The 18,499-nt window shown below is 40.9% G+C and overlaps 1 protein-coding gene across 1 annotated transcript in view; it reads right to left on the bottom strand.

Annotated features, from left to right (window-relative positions):
• LOC127569640 (cilia- and flagella-associated protein 44) overlaps positions 1-18,499 on the bottom strand; it is a 117,689-nt gene continuing 99,190 nt past the window's right edge. The window contains exons 29-34 of the mRNA XM_052014440.1: positions 16,297-16,427; positions 14,163-14,279; positions 13,578-13,779; positions 5,582-5,742; positions 3,255-3,389; positions 1-453 (exon numbers count right to left, since the gene is read on the bottom strand). Of these exons, the coding sequence (XP_051870400.1) occupies positions 286-453; positions 3,255-3,389; positions 5,582-5,742; positions 13,578-13,779; positions 14,163-14,279; positions 16,297-16,427 (914 nt within the window). The 3' untranslated portion in view covers positions 1-285. The remainder of the gene's footprint in view (positions 454-3,254; positions 3,390-5,581; positions 5,743-13,577; positions 13,780-14,162; positions 14,280-16,296; positions 16,428-18,499) is intronic.

Here is an 18,499-nt window from a genome sequence, read left to right on the forward strand (position 1 = left end):
TAAAGTGCTACTGTTTTCCACATTTCTCTCTCTCAGAATGCTCCGACTATCTCTCTTTCACTTGGACTGTTTGTAACCAATACAATTGAAGCAGCCAGGTATGCTTCTCTTGAAGGGCAATTGTGTCTGAAAGTAGAAAGGTTTGGGAAGAAATACCCATCTTTTAATTCTGGTGCAGAATGAATATTGCATCCATTTGAGGCCAGACTAAAATATCTATTTGAATCAAAAAAAATCCTACAGCTAAAAGACAGGAAGTTATGTTACTAAATGATGGTGCAGAGTTCACTGTGTTAAAGGTGGTTGGGTGGGGGGAAGAATGTGACCTCCTTTTCGCATTAGCAGACTTATTTCTTCTTTCAAGTCATTAATTTCTTGTGCTTGTTTCTCCACCTGCTGAATCAGCTCCTGTTTCTCTGACAATTCAACTTTCTGCTTCTGAATTTCTGCTCCCTGGAACAAACAGTAAAAATCGCCATCAGTTCCACACCTTTCAAGTTGGGGATCGTGATATGTCGCAATGAGAAAGTATAAACTGGAACCTACCATCTACATATCTAGCAATGTACAAAATATTCCCGAGGCTACTTTTGGCTTCAGTGCTGGATTACACTTGAACTGCACCAGAAAATATTCACTCCCTTGACACTCCCATAGAAGTTTTGTATCTGTGTCCACCATTTCAAAATTAAACTTGTGTCCTTCAGTCTGTTTTCCTCCCAATACACAACTGATAAAATATTGAGTTTAACTGTGCTTCAAATCCAACTTTACTTCCTACTTCCTACTTCCCACCCCCAACCCCTTGTTTTCACTTGAGGTCATTGCATTCCAACTCTACTAGTTCATTTTTTCCATGTACTGTACCACTAAAACACCAAGATAAATTCTGAAATTGATGAGAATGCTTCACCAGTGCGTGCCTTGTGGCTCAGCACCCAGTTCCAGGCTGACAACTGCCCCATTGAGAAGACCTGGAATAATGTAGAGGAGACAGAGAACCAGTATCAAAAGTAACCTAGCTTGGTGCCTCATATTCCCAAGAATAATATTTCCCAGGAAACAGTTACCTCTGAAGGCATTCAAAATCAACCACATGGTATGGAACAGGATTTACATTTAGGCCAAACTGGGTGACAATTGCAATTTTCATCCTCAAGTACATCTGAAGCAGTTACCTTTGATGGTACTGTTACAGTATACAGACTGAATACTACAGGATTTAGTTTATCTATATTCAGTACTGCAGACATTTGGTTCAGTGTACACGTAAAAATATTCACTGCAACTGACATATGACCTTCCAGGATTCTTCCATTTTTATTGATTAAATATTAAGATAAATATTCACAAAAAGGGATATGAGATGGTGCAGTGGAGATTTGCTGGAATGGTACCACCAAGAAACTGTTTCTACCTGCAAGAGGATCGGTAAACAGAGGACTAATTTTAGATAAAACGACTCAGCAGGTAAGGCAACATCTGTGGAGAAATAAACAGAAGTATTGTTTCAAGCCAATGACCTTTCATTGGAGCTGGAAAAAGTTAGAAATTAATTAAGATTTATGTTGCAGAAAATGGGATTGGGCAGGGACAGAGGGAACAGAAGGGAAGGTTGGTCATAGGGTAAAGATTAGAAGAGACTGACGCAAAGCTGATGCTGGCTGAGAGAGGATGATGACAACAAAATGTCTGGACGGGGTGTAGTTTGGAGAAGATGAATACAACCTGATCCAACCAAAAAAATGGGAAAAAATTCTCTCTCCAAAGGTAAAAACAGAAAATGCTGGAAATACTCAGCACGTCAGGCCACATCTATGAGAAGAGAAACAGAGTTAATGTTTCAGGTCAATGACCCTTTGTCAGAAGAATACCCCGTTCTGACAATCTTCGACCTGAAACATTTAAATCCGTTTCTCTTCCCACAGATGCTGCCTGACCTGCTGAGTATTTACAGCATTTTCTGTTTTTATTTTAGTTTTCTAGCATCTGCAGGGATTTTGATTTTCCCTTTCATTAGATGCTAAGCATTTACAGCACATTCTATTTTTATATCAGGTTTCCAGCATCTACAATATTAAACATGTATAGAATTATGAGGGGCATAGATTGAGTGGATGTACATAGTCTTTTTCCCAGGGTTGGGGAATCAAGAACTAGAGGGCAGAGGGAAAGATTTAATCGGAACCTGAAAGGCAACGTTTTCACCCAGAGGGTGGTCTGTACATGGAGCAAGTTGCCAGAGGAAGTAGTTGAGGCAGGTACATTAACAACATTTAAAAGGAGAGGTACATGGATAAGAAAGGTTTAGAGGGAATATGGGCCAAATACGGGCAAATGGGAATCTTGATTGCGTGGACCAGTTGGGCTGAAGGGCCTGTTTCTGTGCGGTATGACTCTATATGAACATAAGAAATAGGAGCAGGAGTAGGCCATCCTGCCCTTCATGTCTGGTCTACCATTCCATAAAACGGCTTAGCTCCACTTCCCTGCACTAACCCCGATCTCAGGGAGACGTCAGAGCTAACCGTGTAGAAATGGGAGGAGAAACAATGGTGGGGTTCTGTACTGCAGTGCAGAAGTCAGAAATGCAGGAAAGCACTGTTGCACGGGCACCTGACCTCCTGTTCTGCTCCTGGACTCGCTTCATATCTGCCTCTTTAACGAACCCATAACTGAATAAGATCGCTGACCTACACTTGAGGTAAGTTTTTTTTATTCATTTTTATTTATTATGGTGTAATTTTATGTTAATTAATGACAGATAAATGCATTTTTAAATAAATGTGTTAGTTTTCTTTCCACATTTTTTAAAACAACTTATACGATTTTATCTAATGGCTACAGATGGCTAAATAGAATGGAACCAGATGAGGCAGTGGTATGTCAAAGATCCCATGGGACTATTTCAGAGGAGACCAGGGAAGTTCTCCCAGATGGCTTGATCAATATTTCTCTCTCAGATTGCTATCATTATCACACTGCTGTTTGTGGATCCCTCCAGTACTTAAATCACCGACTAAGTGCAAAGCCTGTGGAAAGCCCAAGAATCTGTCCTTGACCCCGCTCCTATAATTCATCTCTGAGCCTCAGTGACAGATTGTATTGAAACCTACTCACCAAATTATCACATCATCTGGGAAGTGCAAGTGAACAATAAGAGCCAAATTTTAGGTAGCAAGCAACTTCGGTAGCTCATTAATTTTAAAGTTTTAAAATTTATCCGAGTGCTAGATATGATCTAACAACATTACCATTTTCTTCTGATGGCTATTTAACTGTGTTTCAATCTTCTCCTTTTCCGTCAGCATCATATTCAACTGATCCAGTCTGCACGTATACTGTCTGGTATAATGTATAAGCTCAGCTTGCAGCTCTGCTCTTCTATCCTATGTCGAGTCAAGATTTTAAAAAATGACATGATTAAAATGATGAGTGTCTTCTAGTTGTTCAGGAAGATCTGGTGGTAAAAGGACTTTTTTAAATGCATGATTCTGAAATATAAAAAAATTAAGCTAATATTAAACTTTTGACTTTGCATTCAGTCTGTACAAGTAGTCCCTGGATTACACAAGAGTTCTGTTCCTCAGAACTGATGATTTCTCCGTAAGTCAGAAACATTCATTTTCTATGGTAACTCATACTGTGTCACTGCGTATACTTGCTATAATTCTTTAATTTCTTTGAATATTCACCCTAACACTACCATAAATAAATTAATGGAAAATACACCATATTCAATGATTAATGAATACCATGAAACATTTTATTAAAACTAATTTGAAAAATTATTTAAAAATACATGGGAGAATTTGTTTAAAATCAGATAGGATCATTCATAGGAGACACAAGAGACTGCAGATGCTGGAATCTGGAGCAACAAACATTCATAACCTGGGGAGCCCCTGTATTCTCATCTAAAGAAATGAGTAAAATTGATTCTTAAAAGGAACCCACACCTCCCCCTCCCAAATTCTTTCCAATTCTTATTGCTACTGCCCACAGGTTATTTCCCAGTTACCCTTTTTCCCATCTCACTGTAACTGTTGGTAGAGCCTGTAAGTACGAGCTGTAAGGAAGAGCAGTGAAGTATTCTTCACTGTCCTCTGGTCATGAGAAGCAGACAGAGAGATATTTTGTTGGGGCTGTACAGAGTGTGACAACTGAAGGGGAACCTTTCCTTGGCCAGCTCAGACTCTAAAGCAAATCTATGCTCATATGTTCAATCCTACTGCCTAAGAACTGTCCAGGATCATTTTGCAGCCACATCATGATAATGCTGGCCAGGGGCCATTGGGATCCATGGCGTGAGATTCGGGTGAATGCACCATGCTGGGAGTGTCTGCTGTGCACTTGAGAAATGCTTAGGTACTTCGCCGCCCTCCACTGCATCATCAGGAGGGCGCAGCTTTTTCCACAGATCCCCAGCAGGAAATGGTGGAAATGGAGAGCAGGCAGGGAGAGGAAGTAACCTTGGCACCAACACTGATGAATCAAATGAAAATGTCTTTTTTTTTGTTGCTCCCAAGCAAAGGAGAATCATCTCTGGCAGCAACTTCTGTTGGTACCTACAACCACCTCTGATCTGGGGAGGGGTCTTCTTCTCAACACCATCCACAAGGATATGAAGGTCCTTGCCTGTCTTCCAAGCACTTCAGCAGAAAGCAGCACATACACATCCAGCAGCGGTATGGCTGCCGTTTAAGTGTTGGAGACCTGACACCAATTAGCACATGAACGGATCAGCAAGTTCGCAGTAGTGACTCCCATCATGCACTCTCTAGGCACAAAGGAAACAAAGCCAATGCATACTCAGAATGTGCGTAAATATTTTCAGAAGGATTGTGATTACTCTTAATTCTACCTCTCTCAGTTATTCCATTATTGTCACTTCAGCATTTCTTTTTCCACTATTTCAGATTGCACTACAATCTTTGCACATTCTGGTGTTTTGCACTCGTATTTATTGTTGACATTTATTGTTACCATGTATACTGTTTACTCTTTGAGCTCATGCGAACAAGGAATTTCATTGCACCCTGGTGTATTTGACAATAAACTGATCTAAATCTAAAAATGGAATACCGTGTCCCAGCTACAGTACATTTAGCCACGAGTTAACATTGCAACACAGGCATTGCACTCCTGTTCTTCCACTAATGAAGCCTGATTCCTGGTTCACAATGGTTCCTTTTTCTTAAGGTGATGTATTGTTTAAAGCTAATTTCTGTTATTAGGCACTTCCAACTTTGTGCACTGAGGCTGTACCCTTTAATTGCCTGCACAATTTTCTGTGCCCTTGCAGATCAACTACAACCTGTACTTAAGTAATGCCTTTAACACATTTAAAGCATCTCAAGCCACTTCTCAAATCAGACAGAATTCCATAGAAGCACCTAAAGAGATATCAGGAGGCCTTTCCAGAGGTAGAGAGGAGACAGGCCAATGAGGGACGGAGTGCACAATTTGGATCTGAATGTGCCAAATGTGCCAAGCTACAACGCACTGATTATCAAACAACAAGTCATCACCCTCGCCCATTTCCTTTTGTTGGTATCACCCGCACACTGAAGTTGCTTACCTCCCTTTGTTTTATCTTTCTGTGAAATTTAGTGTTATTGACATTAATCTTCTCTTTCAGTTCTTCCAAGGTCATGTTCACGGAGAGAGTTTGCAATGCTTCCAGATCAACGACACAACCAAACTTCCGAACCATTTCTTGGTAGCACTTTTCTTCCAACTCTATATTGGCAGAATTGCAGGGAAGAAATTAAAAGGTGGGACCTCAAAGGTGGTAATTTCTGGATTATTCTCAATGCCACAAGTCAGTGAGAACAGAGGTAAAGCAATTAATGCGTAGCTGGTACCAGAGGAAGTTCTTGGATTCTTGGAGCATTGGGACCAACTGGGGGGAGGGGAGAGCAATTCCTCTTGGATAGGTTGCATATCAACAACACTGGGGCTCATGTTCTTACTGGGAGGTTCACTGGTGTGGTTTAGGAGGGTTTAAACTAAATTGGCTGAAAGGCGGCCATCGAGAGGAATCAGGTGCTTAAAGAAGTAGGAGTGGCAGCTAGAACTAGAACTAAAGTGACAAGTGGTAAAGTCATGCTAGTGGAGGCCGACTGACCGATCATGAGAAAGAAAGACAGTTTTGGAGTGCATGTACGTAAACACAAAGTGTAGAGAATTGGGTTAGTGAGCTGCTGGCACAAGCAGGTGTGTGAGAATATGTTGTGGGAATAAACTGCGCAAAAATTGCCAGGTCTGGGCACTTAACATTCCTGGATAAAAGGCTGCCAGGAAAGAATGGAAGGAAATATATCAAGTTTTAAAATCCAAAGAAAAACAGGGGAAATGAGAAAGGTGGGGGAGGGGTGAAAGTTTACTGATTAGGGATGAAATTACTCTAATTGTAAAACAGGATGAGAGAAGATAGAATCATAGCAAACTTACGAGACAGAAGGAGGCCATTCATCCCACTGTATCCATGCCAGTTGAAGAAGAGATAGAGAGAGACAACAGAGAAACAGGCCACTCGGCCCACCAAGTCTATGCTGACCTAGAAGCACCCATTTTCACATTTATACCACCCTAACCTATTTTATTCTCTCCCACATTCCCATCAACTTCCTGCTAGATTCTACCACTCAGGTACATATTAGCAGCAATTCACAGTGGCCAGTTAACCTACCAATCTACATATTTTCGGTGCATGGGAGGAAATCCATGGAGTTGCAGGGAGATCATGCAAACTCCACACAGACAGCACTTAAGTCATAGAGTAATACAGCATGAAAACATACCAACTATGGTGCCCACCAAGCTGATCCTATTTACCCGAGGTCAGGATTGAACCCAGGGCATTGGAGCTGTGAGACAGCAGCTCTACTAGCTATGCCACAGTGCGGCCCAGATCCTGGACAGATAGGGGCAGTGTAAAAAAAATTCTCTTTCCAGCCTCCAGTAAAAGTGCTAAGTAGAACAGTAGATAAATTACAGTAGGGATTTCCAAAGGAGTTCAGCATGAACTATGGTTGTCGCTGGAGCTACAATTACTAACCTAGTAACATCCAACCTGTCCAACCTAGCCCCACCTTCCAGTACTGGGTCTGTCGCCCTGTAGTCTGAGTTCATCAAGTCAATATCCAAGTCACATTTAAATATGATGAGACCTTCCTCCTCTCCCAGCCCTTTATACAGTCAATTTCAGCCCACCTATTGAGGGAAAAAAAATCCCATTTCCCCACAGATCATTTTGCCCATTACTTTAAAATTTGTGCCTGGTAAGTCTTGATCACTTTTCTAATTGGCAATAGTTCTTCCTACTTACTCTGTATTGTGAGTAAATCTCCCATCAGCCTTCTTTGTACAAAGGAAAACAATCCCAGTGGACCCAATTTTTCCCAATAGCTGAAATTTTTCACCTTGATAACATCTTTGCAACCTCTCCAGTGCGCTAACATCTCTCTTCTAACACAGTGACCACAGTCCTCCAACTGTAGTCTGAGTAGTTTCTAAACAATTCTAGACTAACCTTTCTGCTCTTATATTCTATAGCTCAAAAGACATTGAGGATGCATCCTCGATGTCTTTTCAACCGCCTTATTAGTGTTAGCCATATGTGGACATACACTCCACATCATCCCGAACCTCTGTACCTCTCAATATCCTCCCATCACCCAGTTGCACTTCCCCAGATGCATTGCCTCACATTTTTCTGAGTTAAATTCCATTTGCCACTTTTCTGCTCAATTGACCAGAACATATTTATCTTCCTTCATTCTAAATTTTTTCTCCTTAAAGTTAATTACACAGCAGATTTTTTCAAATACTAAGGAAATCTCAGGATATGGGAATTGGGTAGTATAACGTAAAAGATCAGCTATGAACTTACTTAACCATGACAGAGCAGCCTCAAAGGCATTTATGGCCTATTTCTTATGTTCTTATATGAAGCTGAGCTAGAAACTGTCCATAGTAAACTTGAGACCTCTACTGATGGGTGATGGTTTCCCTCTTGCTTCATCCCGTAATTACCCATGAATGATCTTTTCCCATTTTATTTCACAATAGAATATACATTAAATAATTATGAAATACTTCTTTAAATGTATGCCATAGGTTTATCTATAAGCATATCTTTTTTTCTTTTTACAATATTTTTATTAAATCCATGAAAAAAAAGAGTACGTGCATCAAGAAAGAGAGTAAAAAATACTACTGAATACATTGTATTAAGTCATACTTAGGATTACAATACTCTAAATCAATAATCAGATATAGTAGTTAGTTAATAAAGGAAGAAAAAATTGAAATATTTTATTACAAAAAAAACCTACCCCCACTACCAAAACCCGAAGCTGTTTGGTAGAAGAAACAGCAAGGAAAAACCTTAAAAATGTAACAGAGTCAGCCAATATCTGTGTTTTAGTCCCCAAATCAGAGATTTTGAAAATAATTCAAAAAGGGTCCCCACAGGGTTTGAAAGTCTAGGTTAGATTCAAAAACTGAACAGCGAATCTTCTCTAGATTCAAGTATGACATAACATCCCGTAACCATTGAACATGCATAGGCGGAGTAGCTTCCTTCCATTTAAGCAATACTGCTCTCCTGGCTATAAGAGAAATAAAAGCCAGAATCTGTAAATCGGAAGCCTTCAAAGTTATATCTTTTTCTCCAACAATCCCAAATAGTGCAGTCAAATAAGCATATCTTTTAAATTAATTTCTCAATATATCTTCTCAAGATTTTATTCCAAATATTTTAAGCACTTCACTAATTTTTTTTGACCTTTTATTTTAATTTGATCAAGGGAGGTGTTCAAAAAGATAACTTGATGTGCTACAGAACCAACTATCTTCAAAAAGATGGATGACAAAAGAGGCAAGTGAATACAAACCAAAAGAAAAAGAGCAGAAAACTCCAAAAATCTGCAAGGATACTAGTGATTGAGAGACATACAAGGAACAACTAAAAACAATAACTATAGAATGGGAATATAAAATGGATGTCAAATTCATTCTGAATTTTACAATTATATGGTTAGGAGCAATATAGACTCCTCAAAAATTGATCATATAATCGCCAGTATTTACAGTGGAGGGAAGTATGGATATCCCAAGAAAATTATTCTGATCTCACTTAGTCATCCATGGATAGATCACTTTTCCTATGGAAATTTTGTTAATCAGGGATGGAAACTGATACAAGCAATATAAGCAAAATAACAGTAATGATGTAAATACAACAGCAAAGAGGGAAAGTCCCAAGAACGGATGGTTTCCATCTCAGGGTTTTAAAGTAAGTCGATGGGGACATTGTACATGCTCTAATTATAATCTTGCAAATTTCTCTTCATTTGGGAAGCTTTTCTTTAGATGGGAAAATGACATGCAGAATTTTTCAATTTTAAAAAGGTGTGAGAGAGAAACTAGGGTATTATAGCTTAGTTAGCCTGCTGGGAAATTAATGTGGTCAAGGAAAGATGGATGGAACTGCACAGACTGATAAGCCTGATTTCAATTTTTGTTGATGAGGTGACTATAGTACTGGAGAGGGAAATCTAACATTAGGAGCTTCTGGTGAATATGGTGGAACAGTATATGTTACAATGATGGAGGAGTACTTTCAGGAAACTCCATGAACTAGTACACAGGTGACATTAATCTATGTGTGAATATGAATTAGAAGTTTCTCTGTGAACTGTTCTCGTGTTATCTACACCTGGTTTATCACACACGTAGGAAGGCAGGTCTTCTTGGCATGGATATGACCAGAACACTACTTAAAGGGGTAAATTAATCAGGCAGGTTTGTTGGGGAGTCATTTGGTGCTGAATTGCTTGGGGTCCTGAATAAGGCATTCAGAGGGATATTTAATTCTAGGCGTGTTTTGTTACAAATATATGGATACTCTAATCATGGTCTTACTGCGCCTGAAACATAGCCTGGCACTGGATCAAGAATAGAGAACCTAAAGGCAGGGATATATTGGCAGAGAAGAACAGAAAAGGAAGGAGGTGGGGGGGTTGGTCCTTATCTCATGAGTCTACAGGCAACCAATCTACCTCCAGCTCTCTGGAGACTAAAGCTTTCTATGTGGGTGGTGTAGCATTCTGCTGCATTAGGGATATCACTGATGCTCTCTGCTCCTAGAGAGAGCCACCCTCTCCTTCTTGAGTGAAGACTGGCAGCATTGCAAGCATGCACATTTGCAATGGACTATAGTGATACAGCACATGGGGCTCCCTACGGAAACCTTGAGCTCTTCCTCCAAGCAACTTGTCCCTCCCTGAACACGCAGCTTATATGTGACCGCTAGCAGAATATCCTCACGGTAGATGCTATGGTTATAAATTCAGCTGCCTGTAGAAATCCACCTTCATTGGATGTTTGCACAATGATCATTACAAGCAGCAACAAAGCCAATCTCAGTGAAGACTGGCATCAATCAAGGCTGTGTCATTGCTCTGATATTTTTTCCAATGTTTCTCACTGCAATGCTGTGATTGTCTCCTACAAGCTTCCCACAGGATTGGAGCTAATCTGTAGAACTAGTGGGAAACTGTTCCACCACAGCACCTACACTCCAGCACCAAAGTCACCCCAACTTAAGCAGGTAAGCTGCAGCACGCAAATGATGCCAGTGTTTGTGCATGCTCAGAGATAGAGAGCACTAGGTCATCATCAACTTGGTCACTACAAGAGGACGAGCCTTACAGTCAACATCCACAACACAGAGATTCTCTACCAATATGACCCTACTGTTCAACTCTTGCAATTAAGGTTCCTAGCAAGGCACTGATTAATGTAAACCTCTCATCATGTCTAGGAAGCCAGCTATCTGTGAAGGCAGACTTGAAATCCACCACTGATTTCAATGCACCAGCACAGCCTTTGACTGACCGAGGAAAAGGGTGCTTGAACATCAAGGCCTCAAACCCAGCACAAAACACATGGTGCAGCAGTGATCTCTGCCCTTCCATATGATGCTAAGCCTTAAACATTTAAATTACCATAGTGGGCATCTCAAAGTACGGGAAAGATATCTTAATTGTTGTCTCCAATAAATCTTCCAAAGCCACTGGAAGGAAAAACGAACCAGTGTCGGTGTCCTCTGCCAGGCCAACATCCTCAGTACTGAGGCCCCAGTTACATACAGTCACTATGTTGGGCAGGCTACATCATTCACAGGTCCAATACCAGACCACTGAAACCTGCACTCTATTCTGTTCTGTCAAGGGGAGAGATTACCACATTGGCAGAGGAAATGATTCAAGGATGTTCTCAAAGCCTCTTTGAAAAATGTGAAATCCTCACTGGCTCCTGGGAATCCCTGGCCAATGAGTACTCAAAGTAGAGAAGAAAGGAACTGAGAACCTCACTAACAAGGGCATACAGAAGTCCAGTACAAATGGCAGAAGGAGTGTGCATCACCTCATAAACTACCTACCATCCCACCCCATCAGGCACTGCCTGCTCCATCTGTGGAAGAGCCTGAAGTTCTCATATTGACCCCATCAGTCACCTCAGAACCCACAAAATTGGAGGGGAAGCAAGTCATCCTCAACCCTGAGGGACTTCCTAAGAAGAAGGCATCCCAATTATTCTTTCCTCTTGTAACTCACCATTTCTACCTTGTTGTGACCTTGCACCTTATTGCACTGCACTTTCTCTGTAGCTGTGACACGTTACTCTGTACTCTGTACTGTTATTGTTTTTACCCGTACTACCTCAATGCACTCTGTACCAACCCAATGTAACTGCACTGTGTAATGAATTGACCTGTACGATCGGTATGCAAGACAAGTTTTTCACTGTACCTCGGTACAAGTGACAATAATAAACCAATACCAATACTATACCCACTCCAGCACATCTAATGGCAACAGGAGAAAACAAATCAATCATCAACAAGATTTTTTATACTTGAACATTTTAAATAATCAAATATTAAATCAAAACCTTAAAAATTCTAACTTCAAAGTCCTTGCAATGATACTTAATTGAGCCAGCACCTCTGCTTTCTTAGAAGCTTAAGGAAATTTGGCATGTCACCAAACACTCTAACAAACTACAACAGCTGCATTGTTGGAAGTATCCTGGCTGGTTGCATAAGGCAATTCCTGCGCTCAGGAACACAAGAGAGTGGCGCCCAGTCCAAAACGGACACAGCTCCCCTGCCACTACCCCCCCCCCCCCCGACCCCCTCCATTTACAGCATCTACAGGAAGTGCTGCCTGAAGAAGGCAGCATCTATTATCAAGGATCCCCACAATTTGGGTCATGCCCTCTTCTCATTGCTACCGTCAGGCAGGAGGTACAAAAGCCTGAAGTCCCACACCACCAGGTTCAGGAACAGCTACCTTCCTATCATTACGTTTTTGAACCAACCTGCACAACCCCAACCCCGCAGTGAACAAATTGTCCATGACTTGGAGATACAACAGACTGTAGATGCAGGAATCTGGAGCAAAAAACAGACTGCTGTAGGAACTCAGGGGGTCAGGCAGCATCTGTAGAAGGGAAAGGAACGGTTAAAGTTTTGGGATGACAGCCTGAATCAAGACTTGGCTACTCGTATGCAAGCATCGTCTGCAACCACAGCTCGATGACTGCCCTGCAGATGAGCTCCATTCCAATGGGAACCTTGCTGGAGGCAAGGTGTAATGTTGCTATGAGAAAGGTTCATCAAGTGTTGGGCAATGACACAGCCTCACCCGATACCAGTCTGCCCAGCGATTGGGTGTGCTGTTGAACCATGGGTCAAGATCATAGCTTGAACACCATCATGAAGCAGACATAGAATGGAGACAAATTTGAGAAAACTGATAGAGTTAAAAGGCCACATAAAAATCCCTGTGCCGCAGTTGATGCTGCTCCCTGCATTTCTCTGGAGTTGTCACCTGATGAAAATCATGTTCACTGTGGTTCAATCCATGCTGTGATTCTAGCAGCAACTGGCAGCGACTGGGAGGCACTTGTGGAAGGTCCAGGTGATGACTTTCCTTGTGGAGACCTCACTAGAGGGACAGAAGCCTGAAGTCCCACACCACCAGGTTCAGGAACAGCTACTTCCCTACAATCATCAGGTTCTTGAACCGACCTGCACAACTCTAACCCTACCTCAGCAAGGGAACACTGCAGACCACCTCTTGTATTACCATGGACTTGTCTCTGATTTGTCTTTATTTTTGACTAATGTCTTGTTCTTGCAGTCTTTTTTTCTTTATCTTCACTGTCTTGTATAATTCATGTATAATTTATATTCTGTGTGTTGTCTATACCTACATGCATGTGATGCTGCTGCAAGTTTTTCATCGTACCTGTACCTCACTGTACTTGTGCACATGACGATAAACTTGACATGACTTGCCTTAAAGGCAAAAAACGTCAATATGTAAAAGATGCATCAATATTTTCGCAGTTACCTATTTCACTTACAGCACGGCCATCAACATTGACTTTTGGCATGTCTGTGCCCATCTTCCTAGTCCCACCAGTGCCATTCACTGATGATCCTGGAAGTGGTTTCTGACAATAACTTTCCCCTTTTTGCCAAATTCAGCAATTACCTGCTATTTTAGCTTCCATCTCTGCTTTGTCTTGGAGAAGCTGGACATGTTTCTGCCGGGCTTGCTTATACAGCTCCCGCTGCTCAGTCCTCTCCACGTGCAGTTCTTTGATCCGCCTTTGCAGTGATGTTAAAGCCATATTGGTGAAGACCAGCCCAGATTCTAAATCATTTGGCATGTCTCCATTGACAATGTACTCTATCTGCCATGGTAAGAGAAAGGATACTGCATTTTTCAATTACATGGGATTTGACCACCCTTATCTCCTTTAATTGACAACACTAAAGATGTTATGCAAGTATAAGCAGTTATCATTGTATCTTGCTTAAGTAATGTGATGCAACCTTAGCTCTCGAAAGAAGGTGAAATCTGTGTTCCCATATCTGTCTCAGTTGTTTTCCTGACATGTGCAAGTTGACCGAGCAAATATTAATGTGTTCTCTCCATACATCTCAAGATTATGCAGCCAATATCAAAGTGTAAATGTGAGATTTTGCTATCTATATCCTCTGTCATATTAAATCTCCAATCTGTTGATGTTGAAATTAACTTGCATTACAAAATAATTTAAATTCATTCTCTTACCTGGTGCAGTTTCAGAGGAACAACCACGTACAGCTCATTCAATTTCTGTTGTTTTTCTCGTTGCAAAACCTCCAGGTCATGTTTTGCCGATTTAACTGTCCCATCAATAACCTTTACCTGTATAATTATGGTGCAATTACATTGTTGTACAGACCTCTTGGGACATGGTGTCCATTGACAACAGACACATAAGATTAATGGCAGTAATGGTCACTGTGTTCTGGCTGGAACTTAACTAACATCAGCCAACTCTGAAAATTTCAAATAGAATTGAAAGCTCAAACTTCTGTTTCATTTCTTCCAAACACAGGCATTCCCAGACTTAGTCCGTTCTCAAGTTTGCCTAGGTCTCCATTATTAAAAAATTAAGAGAGTTGATTGAAAGATAGGGTAGTGAGCGAAAGTTTGGTTCCAAAGAGTGAATTTCCAGGAATGTCTTCAGTGTAAGGTGAGTGTAAAGGTGCAGAGTCAGAGTTATACAGCATGGAAACAGGCTCTTTTGGCCCAATGAGTCTCTGCTTACCATCAAACCCCTGGGTTATGAATGCCCGACATATGGATGCCCATACATACGAACAGGCTCCCATAGTATTATTAAATTCAAAGGTCTGCCATATGTACATATGCTTGTTCTTGTGAGCGGCAGAACTAGTTTCCTCCCTCTCTCCACTTCTAGTAATTGTTCTTTCTTATCAGTTTTAAGTGCGTCTAATGCCATTCATTACAATACTGTGGAGGTATTTTTACCATAGGGTAATGTTTGTGTATTTTCCAACTTATGGACAAAATCAAATTATGGACATCGGTAAGAGCGGAACCCTTTCGTTACCCAGGGTCAGCCTGCATACACCAATCCCATTCTAATTTCCTCACATTTCCATGAAGTCCCCCCAGATTCTACCACTCACCTACACATCAGGGGCAATTTACAGTGGCCAATTAACCTACCAACCTGCATATCTTTGGTGCATTGGAGGTCAGGATTGATCCCAGGTCACTGGAGCAGTAAGGCAGTAGCTCTACCTGCTGCACCACTGGGCAACCCAGTGAAGTGATGTGAATGGAGATGCCACAGGGCAGACTGGAATAGTCACTCATGATATGAAACAAATAGATTACTATTAATGGTGGAAGTGAAAACAAGGTACCTGAAGAGGAAATGGAACAAATGATCGTTTGAGATGGACCATTCACTGATCGCTGACAGCTGTAGCCCAGGCTGCCGATGGTGTATAAGAAGTAGAGGATTTGGGCACAATATTTCAGTCCTTAATACGAAAATTATGCCACAGGACTGATTAGTAACATGGAACACAGCTTAGCTACTGTGACATTTTAGTCCAAAATGGGGCACATGCAAACTCTACCTCAATTAGAGTAAATACACTTGTCGTCAAACTCTTGCATAAGTTTTGACTTCCAGTTGCTTTCCTATGTGCCCACATCAACGTGAGGCTGGACTCCTTACCATCAGGATGATCCTCCTGGGTAACCAAGAGGGAACTGAATGTTTTGTTTTTGTTAATTAAACTGTACATGAATCCCCACTGCAAGTATGGCAGAGGAAGAGAGTCAGAAGGTTTTACTGGAAGTGACTAAGGTGGGGTGTGTCGGTGAAGAATAGGGAAAGCCTAAGTTTTCCTTTTGGCTGGTTCCTTCTCTTCTTTGACCTACAAAGTCAAAAAGTTCACACCCCAATCCTCCTCTGACTTGCCTCAAGTAGTGAGGCCAAAGAGACAGTGGATAAAATGCTTTCAGGTTCCAGTTAACATTGTCAGAGCCAAATTAGCATGTGTAAAACAGGATGTTGCTGGCTTTAGTTGGGTGTCTTGGTCAACAGGTCAAGAGCCAGATAAGGGGTTATCCAATCCAAGATATGGGGGAATCCAATCAGTAATGCAGATCCCTGGGTACTCTACCAATGACCAAAAGATTACATTTCCTGTTTATCACATTATAAATTGCTAGACTAGCTGGCCCCTTCTGAACTTGTGGGGTACAATTCAAATTTACTCAGTGTTACTGCACTACTTTTTGACTGAACTAAAGCTTTGCATTCTTGTTATCCAAAGATCACTTTAATCATATTTAGAATATGAATATTTAAACAGGTAGAAAAAGTAAAGGAACAAACCTTTTTAGCAATCATTTCATATTCCTTCTTTATTAATTCCAGTGTTTTTTTCTCTTCAGCTAAGGCCTCTTCAATATCCAGTCGCTTTTCTCGAAGTTGAAGGGTGTTATCAAATAATGCTGGGTCACAAGCTGTGTCAAGAAAACAGGTGAGAGATCTTATAATATTTAATTTTTTTTAATGATACCATAGCAAACCATATGTCAGGGAACCATAGTAGTGTACAGAACAAGAAAATTATGCTGACTCTTTGGCAAAGCAATCTAAAGCTAATTTCACTACTTTGCTGTTTCCCAATTGTTTGTATCAGTCCAAAATAATCCTAATGTCCCTATAACCTTGAATCAATCTAACATTAATTCAATTGCCATAAGTTGATTCCTCATAGCTACTTACATTGCTCACCAGTCTCAAACTAATCCTAATCATTTTTGTAATCTTTTGGCACTGCATATTTATTCAGTTCCCAAATATTTATTCAATTTTCATTTAAATTAAATGGATTGTGCCTCAATCCATTCCCTGAGGCAAAATATTCCATTCTCCAACAAGCCTCCAAGTAAATCCATTTTCCTAATCTATCTGCTTACTCAGGGAATTTCTTCATGGTGACCATTTACCTTTGATTTGTAAAGTAGAAAATGTAGTATTTCTTTAGTCACTTATCCCAAACCCATGCGTTTTTATAGACGTCTTTCACATCTCCTCAGTCTTCTCCAATTCAACCTAAATTTCAGTTCTCTCCTAAAGTTCATCCTTCACCATTCTGGTGAATCTAAACTTTGTGACCTCTATGGCTTTAATACCAATATCTACAGCTGTTCCAAAACTGTACAAAGTTCTCTGACAGTGGCCTTTTGTGAAGATATTGCATTTCTCTTTATTCTTACATTCAAAATGTTCTTGGCCTGTTCACTGTCACTTTTAAAGATGATGATTTAGGATTTATCATTCTCATCCACACCCACCCACATCATTCCCTTTAAGATGTCATGCTTCCACACTGATCCCGTCTCTTTTTCAATCAAAGCAGAAAAAGTGGCATATCTTACATGAAATTGCATTTATCCAAGAACTGCCTTTTTAAAAGTTAAAGTTCACTGCTTCTCCAGTCAGGCAGGCTTCATACCTACTCACGCTGCTGATCTGTATCACTGGCTTTGCACACTATGATTGTGCATGGTATTTAGTTTCTCAAAAGGCATTAACATTGTTCAGTCAGCTTTACTGATGGAATATTAAGTAGCCTAAAACTATTAGAATCTGCTAATTAGTTTAAGTCACGTGAACAAATGCTAAAGGATTAACTTTAAAAGCTTCAGTCAGACAAAAATGTATTGTGTTTCATCAAAGAAGTCAGTGTTTAAGTGTAACATTAAAGGTTTTTAAGGATAGTTGCATATGCAAAATGTTTGGATGAGATTATTGCAAGGTTGTTGAGTCCCAGTATAATCTGGGTTAGAGAGAGAGAGAGAGAGACCAAGAGGAGGAGGAGGGAGAAAGGGAGAGCGAAGGAGGGAAGGAGAGAAGGAGGGAGGGAGAGGAGGGAGAAGGCAAAGAGAAATTACCATTACCCAGGGCTCACTCAGACTCTCTTCCCATCTCTCCTGCCCTCTTCCTCTCTATCCCTTCCTTCACTATCTGTCTCCCTCACTGAGGCCTTACAGTGGTGATGCTGGGCCAGGTGCCTGATGGGAGGGGTTCAGAGTCTGAGGACCAACAGTGGGGGTATTATGACTGTCAAGGGATTTAGAGCCTGAAGAGACAGGGGAATTTAGGGCCCCAGGGCAGATGGGAGTGCTGGCATCTGAAGGCCAACAGAGATGGATTGGGGACCTAGGGACTGACAGAAAGGTTGCTGGAGTCTGGAGGCGTTACAAAGGAGGAAGGGTGGATTAGTGGCCAAGCCCAAAACCCAAGGCCCAACTGGTCTGGGAAGGCAATGATTGAATTCTAAGGCAGAGTGCTGTCTAAATTGGCTGGCAAAACCTATTATGAAACAAATTCTTTAAAACTCTGTTTCCTAGCTGCAAACACACCCTTAATGCATTAACCTATGATTTCACCAATTGCCCAATTGTCAATAGAATGCTTTAATAAAAGAGTAAAACAGAAAATGTCAGAAACATTTAGCAAGTCAGGAAACATCTGTGGAGTGAGTTGATGTTTCAGGTTCATTCATAGAATTTCTGTATGCCTTGTA

The sequence above is a fragment of the Pristis pectinata genome, chromosome 4 (genome assembly GCF_009764475.1).
Source record: "Pristis pectinata isolate sPriPec2 chromosome 4, sPriPec2.1.pri, whole genome shotgun sequence".
Taxonomy (NCBI): domain Eukaryota; kingdom Metazoa; phylum Chordata; class Chondrichthyes; order Rhinopristiformes; family Pristidae; genus Pristis; species Pristis pectinata.